This window comes from Xiphias gladius, chromosome 19, assembly GCF_016859285.1.
Source record: "Xiphias gladius isolate SHS-SW01 ecotype Sanya breed wild chromosome 19, ASM1685928v1, whole genome shotgun sequence".
Classification (NCBI taxonomy): Eukaryota; Metazoa; Chordata; class Actinopteri; order Istiophoriformes; family Xiphiidae; genus Xiphias; species Xiphias gladius.
In genome coordinates this window covers 16661104-16676997 of record NC_053418.1, presented here as the reverse complement: position 1 = coordinate 16676997, position 15894 = coordinate 16661104, and the positions used below count along the sequence as shown (strand labels likewise).

Here is a 15894-nt window from a genome sequence, read left to right as displayed (position 1 = left end):
TTTTTAAACTGAAAAAAAATCTGACATTTTGTTTGAAAATGTTTTATTTAAAAAAAAAAAAAAAATCCTAAGTAATCGATAAGAAAGTAAGCAACAGTTGCAGCCGTAGTCTGCAGTACAATGTAGTGACAGGTGGTGTTAGCATATAAAAATAAGTGTGACATAAAGAAAACTTGTGGACAATCTGAATTTATTTTGAGAGACTACACACATTCAAAAGGTACACTTATTAAATAATTACCTTTTCCACAAGGAGGTCATTTTGACGGAGTTTAGAAAACTTGTAGACTTGATTTTTGATCAGAATAATCATAATTTAGAGATTATTTTCGATGAATGACAAATTCTCCCACGCACCGAGAGTCCCTTGAACAACCAAGAAGGGCTTATACAGCTTCCATCTGCCACAAATTGTCCATGGTTACCCAGTGACCCTTTCTGTATACTCATATGGGGTAAAATCGCACACTCAATATGAGCTCTTTAGAGGTATCCTCCAATATTCTTTGCATATTTCATCCAAGTATTTCAACATTGGGAAATGCACTTCCTCCAAGCAAATCTCCACGGAGGAAAGATGAGTCAGGCCATCTCTTTATTCCCCCCCCCCATCATAAAGGCAGGTGTCGTAAAGCTGATCTCTTCAGTCCCGTCTGCCATTTAAGAAAAGTGGATCCCTGCAGAGTTGAATGCATGCAGCAGTCTGAGGATGAAGAAAATACCCACGATTAAACATGTCAAATCAGTCATTGATTTTCAGTAGATTCTCTGACAAAGAGGGATCAAAGAAACAATTAAGTAGATGTTCAACTTACACCATGAAGTCATCAATGTCCATGGACCTGGCTCTCTTCTCACTGAAATCCGCCTCCTGCAAAACACTCTCAATCTTCTGGCTGATGCTGAAGTCTGCCGGGACTTCCTGTCAAGGTGAAGCATCAAGAGTTTAGATTCGAACTGGCCAACCAGTGATCTTAGAAGCCACAGGTCTGCACTCCCAAAAAACAAGTGTGTTACAAGGGGCAGCTTTTAAGAGGAGTACGACATGACTGGAAAAGATGTACACTGGGATATTCACTCACCACATTGTGTACAGAGCAGTGAATTTTGTAGTTCTTTTCCAGCAGCTGTTCCACCGCACCCGACCTGGAAATTATAAACATCAACATGATCGTCTGTTTCTTTTCCCCACGCGCTCTTTTGACGGAACGGGCTTCAGTTAAAGTGGCAGCGTCTGCAGCAGGCAGGTACTCACTTGAAAGCCGCACTGAGGGTTTTGTTTTTCCTTACAAAGGCTATTCTGACCAGGCCATCCCACTCCTTTTCAGGAGAAAAGAAAACACAATGTTAATATCTACAATCTATCTCCTGTTTTGACCAACTAGATTCTCACAATTTTAAGAATCAAGCCTCAAACCTGGAAGTTAACTGGCGGGGGAGGATTTTTCGGTTCTATCCTGACAACACTTGACTCCACTTTTGGGGGAGGACGGAAATTGTTTTTCCCTACCTGATAAAAGGGAGAAACATCAACACTGAGACACAGTTGTTTCAACGCGGGAAAAATCTTGATGAAGATGCACCAACTAAAGACACTGTCATGTTGTGGTGTCTGGACAGTTGCTGTCAGCGTGGCAGACAAACATCAGAGTGTGCACACCGACCTTCATGAGGTGGTCTACACGAGCCAGTAGTTGTGTGTTGATGGAGAGTCTGCAGTACAGTTTGTCTCCAGGTTTGGCGACCAGTCGCATGGCAAACTCTCTCTGGAACATCAACACGGCACACCTGAACAAAAGTGGAACAAGAGAGGGGCTGAATGCTCAACGCGGACATGAGAAGAATTCAGTAAAAAACTAAAATCTGTTGTTTTTTTTTAACTTTCTTACCTGAAGAAAGGTCGGTGCAGCAGGAGCTTGAAGACAAACGGTGATGAAATCTGCACAAGACATTAAGAAAGGACTAGTTTTAGATAAATGCAATGAATAATGTCATCAAATCAACTGCATGCAGTGTGGAGGAAAGCATGTCGTCACCTGGTAAGGTAAATTAGCCACACAGATGTCAAAGAAAGGCAAATCTGTTTTTAATACATCTCCAACTAATATTTGAAGTTTGGTCTGCATGGGTCTGTTGGAAAACACAAGGTCCTTTCATTAGATCACATATTCACTCTCTATTTAATTGCAGTTACTGTACTATGCTAATATATGGTGGCATAGTGCTGTTGTCGTCACTCACGTGCACTGCACTCTTTTCTGAAGTTCAGCCACCAATCTGCCGTCCAGCTCACAGGCCACCACCTGCGAAAATAACAATTACTGTTTAGACTGAACAGTGACACATAATATAAGGAGAGCGGCCGTCAACACAGCTGAAGGCCGCGTTCACAGCCGCTCTCCCTAAGCCTCTAATGCCCAGAGGACAAACTCGATGCGAAAAACCCGCTGGCAGAGTAAAGACAAATTTTCTGACTTGATTCTTCATGATCTTCGCAAGCTTAAATGATTATTGCCCCCCCCCCCTTGACTCTGTTTGAAGCCAGTAAGAAGCAGCAGCTGTGATACGTTTCTCAAAACACACACAAAACACACAGTCTGAAATGATGGGAGACAACATGAGGATAACCTAGTCAGGAGTCAGAGCTAGATTTCTGCCTAAGAACAATTAATCTGTCGTTTATAAATATTGCTGTGTGTCTTGGAGGCTTAGTAGACGTGTAGAAGGAAAAGACTGAAGACAAGGATAGAAATATCATGTCAAAAAGTAACATTACACCATCTCATCTGGGCAAATATTAAATGCATTACCAAAGTGCTTCACAAGTGATACACCAGGAAGACTACAAACTCCAAAATCTCAACTGTGAAGACTACCTTTACTTACAACAGTGTACATAAGGCTTATGTCTTCTGAGACTTTTTATCAGGATGTAGGGGGAAATTTGGAAAACTGAATACAAGCAGCATGCACACTGCAGTTTATAGAGAATGCCTAATAGTAATTCATTATTTCATTTCAGGAATCACTGTCAACTTTCCTGTTGCTCCAAGTACTCAGGTTGAGTACTTGGAGCAACATGGCACTTTTTCGACACCCTCACCTTCTTGGCTTTTTCCAGCAGTTTAACGGTCATATTACCAGTGCCAGGTCCCACCTCCAGAACCACATCTGTCGGCCTCAGAGCAGCCTGAAAGACGGGACACGTACCAGCTCAGCCACAACCACGGATTAGGAGGACTGTGTATCATGATTGTCTTTAAAAATGCCATTGCGATTATCCCTGTGTGAAAAAACTCCACTGTACGTCCACTTCTCAGTGCCAGAGAGCATTAGAGAACAGCCCACCTTTTCAATGATACCGTTGACCACCAAAGGATTCTTCAGGATGTGCTGGCCAATGCCGGTGTTGAACATGATCCCTGCAACAGGCAACAGACGGGACGCTGCTCACTGGGCTTGTGTAATGTTAATGAGTAAAGCAATTCATGGTAAAACAATTCGATTCTATTTCCTTATTCCACTGCTGACAAACTACTTCTAATTCAAGGGCTGTTATAAATAAGCTAAAGACTATATGCCCAGCACATTTCATGAAAAGCTTTAGTCCCAGGGATTCGAAAACCAAAAAAACAACTTTTAGTTTGTTCTGTAGCGTTAAACAGAAAGTTCACTTTATGTGGCGAGTGACACCTGGGATCAAAATAATTCGGTGAGTGAAACTATTCTTGTATTCATTAATATTAGACAAAGAAGATACATTAAACAGAGGAAACGAAACGCGAATACTTAGCACTTGATAGGCGATAGTTTTGACATGAACTGATAATTTGGTGGACACTGTGTGCCGAAAGAACCACAACACACTTGATTATTCAACAAGTATCCCAAATAGAGCAGTATGACGTTTGGGCATTTGCAGGCAAGTCGGGCAAATTAAATACAGATTTTCTGAATTAAGTTTGGTACACTGTAACGCTAAAGGAACGTGAGCTGAGCGTTACTAACTCACGTAAACAAACCTGTGAAACGCGTGACAGGAGTGAGAACTACAGTTTCCATTAACGTGTGGTCCCTGATACCGGTCTGGTGACAGAACCGACGACTGCTCAATGTTTTGCATCGACATGATGACGAACTCTGACTTTAAAGCCCGTTTTCCTCCAGCAGCTGACCGTGATGTCTGCTGTCATGCCAATGCTAACCCCTTCCTTGGAGAATCATACCTTGGTTCTTCACCTCTTGATGCTGCCTGCTTTTCTTCTCCGCCTTAACCTTCGGCATATTTACTCGGTTATATTCCGGTTAAAAGTCCAGAAACCGAAGTTGGAAACGATTATTCAAAAATATATCCGCCTGGGCTCGGGAAACACGTGTGAACCCCGTTTCTTCTTCACGGACAGGAAGTGCGGTAGCTGTACAATATTTCCTCGCTTGCTGTTTCGCCCTCTAGTGGCAGCTGGACGTCATCTCCAATGGGTTTACAAATAATTCATAATACCGGTTTTAACAGTTTTATTTGATATACTTATTATTATTATTATTATTAGACAATACAACACAGAAACACTTATGAGTGAATACATTTCTTCTCTAGTCAGAGGTAGGAAACTCCTCCAGCGTCATGGCAATGTCTCGAAGTTTGGGATCATCCAGCCAGTTGACTTTACAGGCCAATAGGATGCCCTGAAAAAGAAACACATACATTATTATTACACCAGCTGCTAAGTTCATTGAATGCATTAACCATTTTCAGACCTTGTACTGACTGTACAATTTACCCTGAGCACGTTCTGTGTCATGATGGCCATCTTTTTATATTTCTCCAGGTTCGCCCGGCCTTTCTCCAACGCTGCTTTATACTTCTCTGTGTCTGGGTGCTCTTTCTTGGACATCAAGTCTTCCATCTCTTTCATTTTCTCATGTGTGAGCCGTTTCATCTCTACACACGAGACAAATTTAGTATCGTGTCAAGACAGTTAATAATTTAGTTGTGTAATTCTGAGAACTCATGTTAGTCATTTGTATTTGTACAACATACCAAGTCTTTTCTTCTGTATTTCTGTAATTTCATCTTGAAGATCTCCTGACTCCTGTTGAAAAAACAAGAGGGATTTGGGCATGAAATTAAATTGGAATAACAATTTAATATTAATACCTATCTCAATTTGTAACAGTCAACCTTGAAAAGAAGCATCAGCTGTAGGAATAAATTCTTCCTTTCAAATCTAATCAATGATTGCAAATATCTCCGTATTAACTAACACATAAACAGAAAAAAATTGATCTGGCCACACTCTGGGCTTTTTCACTTACAAAGCAAGTGCATTATGTCAATGAGTTTAAAAAGGAACCCAGTGTGTTGTAAATTTTTCATGACCGAAATGAAATATTTCTTTAGAAGTTTGTGTCGTGGGTCAGCAGGGACAATAAGACACAATCTCAATATACCTGTTGGATCACTCATAATTCTGCTATGACAAGTGATGACAGTGGCCTAACAACAAATATGTCAGTAATATATATGGCATCCACAGACAGCAACATAAAATACACAAAGTACAAACAAAGTGCCATTTTATCTATTGCCAAAGCACAGTTCAAATCCACTTTATACACAAAAAGATTTTAAACATGGCAATAATAGTGAAGACAATGGAGCAATGATTAAATGATGGACACACAGCGGTAGATGAGGCTGCTTACTTTCTGAAGTTGTTTTATATGTGAACAAAGAGCCATACAGCGATCGCTCACAGCTTTCAGTGCTCTATAAAAAAAGGAACAAAAAAAAAAAAAAAAAAAAAAAATGCAAAAAACGATCATCAAAATTAAGTTTTAACAAAATAAATGTATGTGCTTTTTCAGTATGTAGTGAGTTGACATACTCAGCCTCTAAATCATTCTGTTTCAGCTTTTCTCCGATGGCATGCCACATCTGCATTCTGAAAGACACCAGTCAAATAAATGAATGGTCAAAGTTAACAAATGTTCACTGCTTTTATATCATATATTACATTATCATATATGCAGAGATGTCCACCATTCATCACAGAGAATTAAGAGTGTTTACCTGTGCAATGTCAATGTGCTGTTAAAATGATTCATCTTGACTTTTTCCAGCTCCTTGACATAAGCTGGTCTGGAACAATTAATGAAAAAATATACGTTAACCGTGTAAATTCTGAATATAACTTCAATCTTATATTTGTTTTAAATTCTAGATCCACATCATTAGGCTATTTGCAAATACTCACAAGTCTCTCTCAGCTTCAGATGTGCTGCATGATCTCTTACTTTTTCCTGTTACGGGAAACTTGATTTTAATGCTTTGTTTGTGTCCTTTGTGAAAATATATTGTGCTGGAAATAACGCAATGTTATATACCTGCTTGGAGCTGTACTGCCATCTCAAAGCACTGGTTGGACATTTGCTGTTTTATTCTAACAAGAAAGTAATTTCAGCAGTTACAAAGGTTCTAACCATTGGTTTATGACAAGAGGTAATGTGCTTTAATGGGTGCATGATATAACTAGATGAAAAGTGACCCTTAACTGCTGGTGATGGGGTGTGACTCATCAAATAAACCAGCAGTCAGCCACTGTGAACTGAATAAAAATTGGTGCTAAATCAGATGTGGAAGAAGAACCTCAGCATGTCTCTAGGGGAGGTGTCCCTCTGTCTGTTGGAGCTGTCAGGTTCAGGGCAATCATTCAGTGCCACAGCATCCATCATGTGGTTGAGGTTCCCCGCGTTGTCCGGTGGGTCCATCAGAGAACAAGGAAGGACGACAGAACAAAGACCTTCACACGAGAAAGTCTATTTCAGATCACCTGTGTTTGAACCAAGAAGCAGAACCACTCAACCAGTTTCATACTGCTGACTGAAAATAATGAATAATTACTCATATGCTACTGAATTTGCTGAAGCATTAAACTAATATCCAAGAAGAAAAGCATGAGAATGACAATGAGCATTAAATGAAAGCAACGTGTAGGGTAAATATGATTCTAACTACAAGGCTAACCTGAAAAGGCGAACACACTATGTGTAAGGAACTAATGAATTTGTATGTATGTGTGTGTGTGTATATATATATATAAATACATATATATATATATAAATACATATATATATACAAATACATATATATATACATACATATATATATACATACATATATATATACATACATATATATATACATACATATATATATATATATATATAAATAACAGTGAATCCCTGTTTGTGTACAAACGACTTATAATAGCGTGGTTTTTTATAATAAATGGTCTAAGAAGTAAAATATTTGTCTCTCGTGGGGTAGAAGTATAGCAGAAAATGGAAAACTCAAAGTTGTACTAGAGTACATACCTCGGTAATACCTGGTAATGCTGTGCAAACGCTACAAATGCATGAGTCAAAGTCAACACCTCCATGTGAGCACTTTATTTTCTATATAACATTACTGGGATTATACTAGGGGCTAATGGAGTTAGCAATGTCTTACCTTGATTAATTGATCTTACTGTTGGCTTTAAATAAACACAGCAGTCCGTTAGCAATTAACTACGTCGGCTAATTGACTTTGACGATAAGCTGTCAAAAGCTTTCAGCGGCTGTCGCACCTGAATCCTTGTTTAAAGTCACTTGGACGGTGGTTTTGTTTACCTCGGTTGCTCTCAGTTGGAAAACCCCGCCAGGAAGTGACGACATCCCGTCACAGTTCTGTTGCCGACAAATGATGCAGCGCCCCCTGCAGGCCTGGACCGAGAAGGGACGGTTTATTCAGGCAGAAAAATCGAATGGAGTCAGCTTCATTCCCTGAAGTCTCTTCGAATCATATTGCTTATTGCCTAAACTACATGCAAAGGGAGGTCGAGATTAGCTGTGAGACTGACAGTGTCCAAAGGTCCAAATAATTCATTATGTATTATCCAGTGCCAAAAAGTGGTAGACAGGAAATTACCACTTTGCCAGGAGATTACTAATTCAGATCATTTCCAGAGTTTGAGTAGTGGTGTTCTGCATCTGATATATAAAAATAATATATGAAACAATCATAATTATTTTTTCTCTCCTTCTTTTGTTTTTCGTCTTGTTTTTTGTTTTGTTTTACAAAATAAGTCTATAACAATTGTTTTAATATGTTGTGGATTGACTTACTCAGCCAATGAATCATTCAAGTTTTTCTGCATTAGCATGCTACATCTGCATTCTGGAAGACACCAGTTAAATCGGTATTACTATTATAGATCGACTATATATATTGATTTTATTTTGACACGCACTGGAGCAACAATAAGCATTTCGAGCACGGCATGGGTGTAACGTAAAGCTCTAACTTTCTAACTTCGCTCATTCCTCGGCACAGGTCACGTACTTCCCGTTTCAAAATCTACAGGTTCCACCGAGATTTGAACTCGGATCGCTGGATTCAGAGTCCAGAGTGCTAACCATTACACCATGGAACCACGCACGCGCCATGTCCACCTGGAAACGAATAATAACTGAACTGAGACCTCCGGTTTCTCTTCCATATTTCCGAAGAACACAAAGTTCGGCTCAGTTAACAGTCTGATGCCAGGTTCACGGTACCTTTAAGCATTCACATTTGTGAACACCTCTCTTATTTATACATTTTCAGACCAAACCTTTCGTCACTAAATGTTAAACTGCAATAGAAAACAACATACTCCCCTGCTATCTCTGGTTACAGCTAAGAATTTAATGTGATTTTGCATTTATAGACATAAAGAAAACTGGTACCGGTACCCCCGCAAAAATAAGTATTACTCATGTAGAAATTTAGAAATAGAAAAATAATTTGATTTATAGAACCGTTGACAAAAGGCTAAAGGCTAATTTATCTTTCTATTTAACTTTATTCAGTTCCCTTTCTGCATGTACCTGTTTATTTTATACAATATTTATTTTATGCTTATGATTTCCTTTTGGCATGGTTGGAGTATTTCCATTTTTCTGTAGTTATTGAATAATTTCAGTTTAGCCTCCCTGGTCTATTTGAGTTTATAAACTACTCTTGAGCTGGTATTGACCCGACCGACAAAACACAGGAGCCTCAATTTTCAAAACCTACAGGTTCCACCGAGATTTGAACTCGGATCACTGGATTCAAAGTCCAGAGTGCTAACCATTACACCATGGAACCACGCACGTGTGTCAGTTAGAACGGATCAGAACTCCAATGCGGACTTCAGTCCTCCCTTCATTTCTATTCGTATTTGGATAGCCAATAAGTACGTGTGGTTCCATGGTGTAATGGTTAGCACTCTGGACTCTGAATCCAGCGATCCGAGTTCAAATCTCGGTGGAACCTGATTCTTTTCAAAGGTAAGGTTCACTGAACTGTAATTACTTAATTCCATGCAAGTCATGTTGGTGCTTAACATGAGCTTTAGTGTAGTTTCTCAGCAGGTAAGCACAAAGTTGGGTTTGCAGTCTTTTCAACTCAATCGTAATAATCAAGCCTAAACCTAAACACAGTAATAATTCATTCGAAAGCTTGGGGCTTACTCTTACATTACTTTAGCATTATAAATGGTCTAAGAAGTAAAATATTTGTCTCTCGTGGGGTAGAAGTATAGCAGAAAATGGAAAACTCAAAATACAAGTACCTCAAAGTTGTAATAGAATACAATACCTCGGTTATACCTAGTTTTTTGAAAGGTGAGCCTCACATCATGTTGGTGGTCAAGTCAACATAACCTCAACGATGTTTCAAAGCACAAAATTACTTAAGAACTGCACAAAAATGAACATACACCAATTAACTAGTGCAAAAACTAAACTATAAATGATTAAATAAACAATATATTAATTAAGATGTACATGCAGTAAAAGAAGTGAATAAATATGGATAGAAATGTAAATGAAAGTCTTTCATGTTAAATCAGCCAAATTTTTGTGTTCGTAGGAAATATGGAAGAGAAACTGAAATCCTCAATTCAGTTCTCAGACGTTGTAGCTGGGGAGTAGCACAGCAGTTTTTAAGCACAGCAGGTAAGCACAAATAGAGCATGAAATCTGAACTGAAATAACTTAATTACTGCAGAAAAATGGACATAAACCAATGAACCAAGGTTCCTGTTACCATTCACATTTATGAACATCATGGACATTTATTTAAATATTTTTTTTGTCTGCAAGTGTTGTTTGTCTTAAGACACAAGGGGTCAGTATGAGTGTGCTTTATGCCTATTAATATTAAATTACCTTAAATTGAGGAAAACTTTCCTTGAAGTCCTCAACTGACTTGCGTTGTGTGTTAGCAGGGAGTGGCAAATGTATGGTTCCATGGTGTAATGGTTAGCACTTTGGACTCTGAATCCAGCGATCCGAGTTCAAATCTCGGTGGAACCTGACTCTTTTTGAAAGGTGAACCTCAATTAACTGTAATTACTTAACTGCATGCACATCATGTTGGTGATCGAGTCAACATCAGCTCGAGTGTAGTTTTTAAGCACAGCAGGTAAGCACAAATAGAGCATGAAAAGTGAACTATAATGACTTAAATTACTTAACTGAAGGAAAACATACACCAGTTAACCATTGCTAAAAGCAGACCATACATGATTAAATAAAAATGGATTTAGGTATTTTTGTGCCTGTAAGCGTTTTTTGTCGTAAGACACAACAGGTACCAGTTTGCTTTATGTCTATTGATGTAAAATCACATTACATTCTTAGCTGTAACCAGAGAGTGCGGGGGAGTATGTAATGTTTTCTATTGCAGTTTAACATTTAGTGATGAAAAGTTTGATGAAAAAACGAATTAAAAAAAGTAAGCCCTCAGGAAGACACCTTGACAGTTGAAGTCAGCAAACAGATAATTATTTTACCAATCAATCATTCAGTGGTTTCTTTAGCAATGTGGTTCCATGGTGTAATGGTTAGCACTCTGGACTCGGTGGAACCTGTGAGCTAGAAACCGAGACTTGCACTGCGCTGGTGTTTAAGTCAATATCAACCCAAGTGTAGTTTCTACAATTTAGAGCTTTACTTAATAATATAGGACATGGACTAATTAAACAACTAAATGGAAAACATGCATGATTAACTACTGAGCTGTATCTTCACCTATTTAGAGCTGTCTTTACATAGAGGCAGCCTCACAGTTTGAAAAATGAAGTTAATGCTTTGTCACTGAAACCATGTGTTAGTGACAGTTTTTAGGAAAACAATTGCCTTATTTAAGAGTCGGTTGTCAAGACTTATTTTCAGAGTGGTTCATTGGCTTCACACCCTCTAACAAGCAGATCTGCATATGCTTGACTTGACGCTGTACTTCTTTGTAATAAACCTTTATATGCAATCAAGACGGTGTCAGTGGAGTCTCCATCCTCTTCACATCATCAACACCATCAAATAAAATACACTACACAAGTTCAAGCAGAAAAAGAATTGGATAAATATATAGAAATGTAAAGCCTTTAACTTTTGTCCACAGTTCATTCCATGTTGTAAAGGTTAGCACTCTGAACTCTGAATCCAGCAATCCGAGTTTAATTCTCAGTGGACCATCAAGGTTTCAAAAGGAGAGCCTCAGTGAGTTGCAATTACTAAATAGCTGCACGCGTATCATATCGTTAATCGATTCAACATCAAATCGAATGTAGTTTCTTCACAGCAGGTAAGCACAAATAGAGAATGAAAACTGAACTGTAATTACTGAAATCTGAAAAGATATAGAAATCATATTAATTTTTCAAATTTCTACATTGACTTGGTTCCTTGGTTTATGTCGATTTTTCTGCAGTAATTAAGTAATTTTCAGTTGAGGATTCAAGCTATGGGCTTAAAAACTATACTCAGGCTGATGTTGACTCGATCACCAATATGATATGCATGAAAGTCTTTAGTAATTACCGTTTAGTGAGGCTCAACTTTCACAATTTTAAAGGTTTCACTGAGATTTGAACTCTGATTGTTGGACTCAGAGTCCAAAGTGCTAGCCCTTACACCATGGAACCACACATGACCACCTGAGCCATACTGACTTGTTGTGTCTTAAGACAATCAATGCGTATAGGCAAAAAGAATACTTTAATACTTTAGATACTTTACAGTTATACTTTTAAATTTTAGATTTTACTTATAAAATTTAAAAATATATTTAGAAGTCTAAATTTAGATCAATTTCATTTATCTTGCTATCTATATTTATTCACGTATTTTTCTGCTTGTACTTGTTTAAAATCATGAATGCATTCCTTTTGGCACTTTTTCATTGGTGTATGTCCATGGTGTCCATGGTGTATGTCCAAAACTGGATTGGAGTTCTGATCCGTTCTAGCTGACAGACATACGTGGTTCCATGGTGTAATGGTTAGCACTCTGGACTTTGAATCCAGTGATCCGAGTTCAAATCTCGGTGGAACCTGTAGCTTTTTGAAAGGTGAGGCTCCCGTTGTATTGGTGGTTGAGTCAGCATCAGCTCAAGTATAGTTTCCAAGTACAGAGGGTAAGCAGAAATACAGCATGACAACTAAAGGGAGGAAAGACAACATAGCACAATACAGGTACCAAGTAAAGATGATAAGAATGAGTACAGAGGGAGAGGAGCTTTGTACATCATGGGAAGTCCCGTGGCAGTCTAGGCCTATAGCAGCATAACTAGGGGAGGTTCCAGGCCCAGCCTGAGCCAGCCCTAACTATATGTTTTATCAAAAAGGAAGGTTTTAAGCCTACTCTTAAATGTGGAAAGGGTGTCTGCCTCCCGGACCCCAACTGAAAGATGGTTCCATAGTAGAGGAGCCTGATAACTGGAGGCTCTAGCCATCATTCTACATTTGGAGACTCTAGGAACCACAAGTAATCCTGCGTTCTGGGAGTGAAGTGTTCCACTGGGGAAATAGGGTACTATGAGTTCTTTCATATATGACGGGACCTGAACATTAAGGGCCTTGTAGGCGAGGAGGAGGATTCTAATTTTAAATTCTATTCTGGATTTTACAGGGAGCCAATGCAGCCAATCTAACACAGGAGAAATATGATCGCTTCTCCTGGCTCCTGTCAGTACTCACGCTGCAGCATTCTGGATCAGCTGGAGATTATTTAGAGATTTGTTGGGATAATAAGGAGTTGCAATAACTAGCCTAAAAGTAACAAAAGCATGGACTACTTTTTCTGCGTCTTTTTGTGACGGGATGTGCCTGATTTTTACAATGTTACCTAGGTGAAAAAAGGCAGTCCTAGAAGTTTGTTTTATGTCAGAGTGAAAGGACATACCCTAATCAAAGATAACTCAAAGAATCCTAACAGTGGTGCTGGAGTCTAGGGCAATGCCATCTAGAGTAACTATATCATTAGATAATGTGTTTCTGAGGTGTTGCGGGCCAAGTAGAATAACTTCAGTTTTGTCTGAGTTTAACGGTAGAAAGTTGCTGGTCATCCAGGTCTTTATGTCCTTAAGACCTGCTTGAAGTTTAGCTAATTGATTGGGCTTCATTGACAAGTACAATTGGGTATCATCTGCATAACAGTGGAAGTTTATGCAGTGTTTCCTAATAATATTGCCTAAATGAAGCATATATAAGGTAAATAGAACTGGTCCAAGCACAGAACCTTGTGGAACTCCATGACTATCTGGCTCAAGAGCAGGCTTTTTAAGAAGAGGTTTTCTTACAGATATTATAAAGGTCTGCAGTACATAGCCCGTTAATAAAAAAAGATTGATTATATCTAATAAAGAGATGCTAACTAAGGGTAAAACTTTCTTAAGCAGCCTAATTGGGATGGGATCCATGAGATAGGTGGATGGTGAGATAGACATCTTGTGAAGACATTTTTGACTAATGGTGTGTGGTCCAGCAATAGCAATTGAAAAGTTACCAAGCAATGGTTCGATAAAAGAGGATTCTGTGGAAAGACTGTTAAATGTCCAATTTCCATGCCATAAGTCAGGGCAAGGTCGAGGGTGTGGTTAAAACTGTGAGTGGATTTATTTACACTCTGAGCGAAGCCAATTGAGTCTAATAATGAGATTAATGCAGTGCTAGGGCTATCACTATCAACGTCCATACTGAAATCACCTTCTAAAATTACCTGTACTAAGGATTAAACTTTATACAGTAATATGAGAATTCAGATACAAATTCAGAGTATGGGCCAGAAACGTGGTACACAATAACAAATAGAATAGGCTTTAATTTTTTCAATAATGGACGTGTAATAGTAAGCACCAAGCTCTCGAATGAATTATTACAGTGTTTAAGTTTAGGGTTGATTATAACGATTGAGTTGAAAATGGCTTCAACCTCAACTTTGTTCTTTTACCTGGTGAGAAACTACACTAAAGCTGATGTTAACTGAATCACCAACATGACTTGCATGGAATTAAGTAATTACAGTTCAGTGAACCTTACCTTTGAAAAGAATCAGGTCCCACCGAGATTTGAACTCGGATCGCTGGATTCAGAGTCCAGAGTGCTAACCATTACACCATGGAACCACACGTACTTATTGGCTATCCAAATACGAATAGAAATGAAGGGAGGACTGAAGTCCGCATTGGAGTTCTGATCCGTTCTAGCTGACAGACATACGTGGTTCCATGGTGTAATGGTTAGCACTCTGGACTTTGAATCCAGTGATCCGAGTTCAAATCTCGGTGGAACCTGTAGTTTTTTGAAAGGTGAGGCTCCCGTTGTATTGGTGGTTGAGTCAGCATCAGCTCAAGTGTAGTTTCCAAGTACAGAGGGTAAGCAGAAATACAGCATGACAACTAAAAGGAGGAAAGACAACATAGCACAATACAGGTACCAAGTAAAGATGATAAGAATGAGTACAGAGGGAGAGGAGCTTTGTACATCATTGGAAGTCCCCTGGCAGTCTAGGCCTATAGCAGCATAACTAGGGGAGGTTCCAGGCCAAGCCTGAGCCAGCCCTAACTATATGTTTTATCAAAAAGGAAGGTTTTAAGCCTACTCTTAAATGTGGAAAGGGTGTCTGCCTCCCGGACCCCAACTGAAAGATGGTTCCATAGTAGAGGAGCCTGATAACTGGAGGCTCTAGCCACCATTCTACATTTGGAGACTCTAGGAACCACAAGTAATCCTGCGTTCTGGGAGTGAAGTGTTCCACTGGGGAAATAGGGTACTATGAGTTCTTTCATATATGACGGGACCTGAACATTAAGGGCCTTGTAGGCGAGGAGGAGGATTCTAATTTTAAATTCTATTCTGGATTTTACAGGGAGCCAATGCAGCCAATCTAACACAGGAGAAATATGATCGCTTCTCCTGGCTCCTGTCAGTACTCACGCTGCAGCATTCTGGATCCGCTGGAGATTATTTAGAGATTTGTTGGGATAATAAGGAGTTGCAATAACTAGCCTAAAAGTAACCAAAGCATGGACTACTTTTTCTGCGTCTTTTCTTGACGGGATGTGCCTGATTTTTACAATGTTACCTAGGTGAAAAAAGGCAGTCCTAGAAGTTTGTTTTATGTCAGAGTGAAAGGACACTCTCTAATCAAAGATAACTCAAAGAATCCAAACAGTGGTGCGGGGGTCCAGGGCAATGCCATCTAGAGTAACTATATCATTAGATAATGTGTTTCTGAGGTGTTGCGGGCCAAGTAGAATAACTTCAGTTTTGTCTGAGTTTAACGGTAGAAAGTTGCTGGTCATCCAGGTCTTTATGTCCTTAAGACCTGCTTGAAGTTTAGCTAATTGATTGGGCTTCATTGACAAGTACAATTGGGTATCATCTGCATAACAGTGGAAGTTTATGCAGTGTTTCCTAATAATATTGCCTAAATGAAGCATATATAAGGTAAATAGAACTGGTCCAAGCACAGAACCTTGTGGAACTCCATGACTATCTGGCTCAAGAGCAGGCTTTTTAAGAAGAGGTTTTCTTACAGATA

At 39.0% G+C, this 15894-nt stretch overlaps 2 protein-coding genes and 7 non-coding genes across 13 annotated transcripts; 4 read left to right on the top strand and 5 right to left on the bottom strand.

The window, feature by feature from the left end:
* Nucleotides 1–586: 586 nt before the first annotated feature.
* On the bottom strand, nt 587–4426 carry dimt1l (DIM1 dimethyladenosine transferase 1-like (S. cerevisiae)). Of its 2 annotated transcripts, none has more exons than XM_040156382.1 (12): nt 4227–4426; nt 3349–3422; nt 3104–3190; nt 2242–2303; nt 2037–2130; nt 1890–1939; nt 1665–1788; nt 1418–1510; nt 1256–1320; nt 1083–1146; nt 816–922; nt 587–703 (listed from the first exon to the last, which is right to left on the bottom strand). In XM_040156382.1, the coding sequence occupies exons 1-12, from the start codon at nt 4282–4284 to the stop codon at nt 661–663; spliced, it is 921 nt and encodes a 306-aa protein (XP_040012316.1). In that variant the 5' UTR covers nt 4285–4426; the 3' UTR covers nt 587–660. The 2 variants fall into 2 exon arrangements, with proteins under 2 accessions (XP_040012316.1, XP_040012317.1); XM_040156383.1 differs by lacking the exon at nt 4227–4426 and adding an exon at nt 4023–4196.
* An 80-nt stretch (nt 4427–4506) lies between these two features.
* On the bottom strand, nt 4507–7767 carry cenph (centromere protein H). Of its 4 annotated transcripts, none has more exons than XM_040156386.1 (10): nt 7675–7767; nt 6650–6833; nt 6388–6443; nt 6258–6303; nt 6074–6142; nt 5889–5945; nt 5707–5770; nt 5042–5093; nt 4782–4942; nt 4507–4686 (listed from the first exon to the last, which is right to left on the bottom strand). In XM_040156386.1, the coding sequence occupies exons 2-10, from the start codon at nt 6769–6771 to the stop codon at nt 4594–4596; spliced, it is 720 nt and encodes a 239-aa protein (XP_040012320.1). In that variant the 5' UTR covers nt 6772–6833; nt 7675–7767; the 3' UTR covers nt 4507–4593. The 4 variants fall into 4 exon arrangements, with proteins under 4 accessions (XP_040012320.1, XP_040012321.1, XP_040012318.1 ...); XM_040156387.1 differs by having other exon boundaries at nt 6650–6803; nt 7675–7756; XM_040156384.1 differs by having other exon boundaries at nt 7514–7721.
* Nucleotides 7768–8405: 638 nt separating this feature from the next.
* trnaq-cug lies at nt 8406–8477 on the bottom strand. Its single transcript has one exon. It is a non-coding gene; the product is annotated as a tRNA-Gln (tRNA).
* Nucleotides 8478–9103: 626 nt separating this feature from the next.
* trnaq-uug lies at nt 9104–9175 on the bottom strand. The gene has a single exon. It is a non-coding gene; the product is annotated as a tRNA-Gln (tRNA).
* Nucleotides 9176–9271: 96 nt separating this feature from the next.
* On the top strand, nt 9272–9343 carry trnaq-cug. Its single transcript has one exon. It is a non-coding gene; the product is annotated as a tRNA-Gln (tRNA).
* A 971-nt stretch (nt 9344–10314) lies between these two features.
* Nucleotides 10315–10386, top strand: trnaq-cug. Its single transcript has one exon. It is a non-coding gene; the product is annotated as a tRNA-Gln (tRNA).
* A 1948-nt stretch (nt 10387–12334) lies between these two features.
* Nucleotides 12335–12406, top strand: trnaq-uug. Its single transcript has one exon. It is a non-coding gene; the product is annotated as a tRNA-Gln (tRNA).
* A 1998-nt stretch (nt 12407–14404) lies between these two features.
* trnaq-cug lies at nt 14405–14476 on the bottom strand. Its single transcript has one exon. It is a non-coding gene; the product is annotated as a tRNA-Gln (tRNA).
* Nucleotides 14477–14572: 96 nt separating this feature from the next.
* trnaq-uug lies at nt 14573–14644 on the top strand. Its single transcript has one exon. It is a non-coding gene; the product is annotated as a tRNA-Gln (tRNA).
* The last annotated feature ends 1250 nt before the right edge of the window (nt 14645–15894 follow it).

What these genes read in the sequence shown, in the direction of transcription:
- cenph (XM_040156386.1), bottom strand. Translation starts at nt 6,771, where the DNA reads ATGGACCCACCGGACAACGCGGGGAACCTCAACCACATGATGGATGCT. An exon ending in TCCCCTAGAGACATGCTGAG is followed by an intron (nt 6,444 to 6,649) that starts GTTCTTCTTCCA and finishes CTTTCTTGTTAG; the next exon opens with AATAAAACAGCAAATGTCCA. An exon ending in AATACAGAAGAAAAGACTTG is followed by an intron (nt 4,943 to 5,041) that starts GTATGTTGTACA and finishes TCTCGTGTGTAG; the next exon opens with AGATGAAACGGCTCACACAT.
- dimt1l (XM_040156382.1), bottom strand. Translation starts at nt 4,284, where the DNA reads ATGCCGAAGGTTAAGGCGGAGAAGAAAAGCAGGCAGCATCAAGAGGTG. An exon ending in CTGCACCGACCTTTCTTCAG is followed by an intron (nt 1,789 to 1,889) that starts GTAAGAAAGTTA and finishes ACTTTTGTTCAG; the next exon opens with GTGTGCCGTGTTGATGTTCC. An exon ending in CCCCGCCAGTTAACTTCCAG is followed by an intron (nt 1,321 to 1,417) that starts GTTTGAGGCTTG and finishes TCTCCTGAAAAG; the next exon opens with GAGTGGGATGGCCTGGTCAG.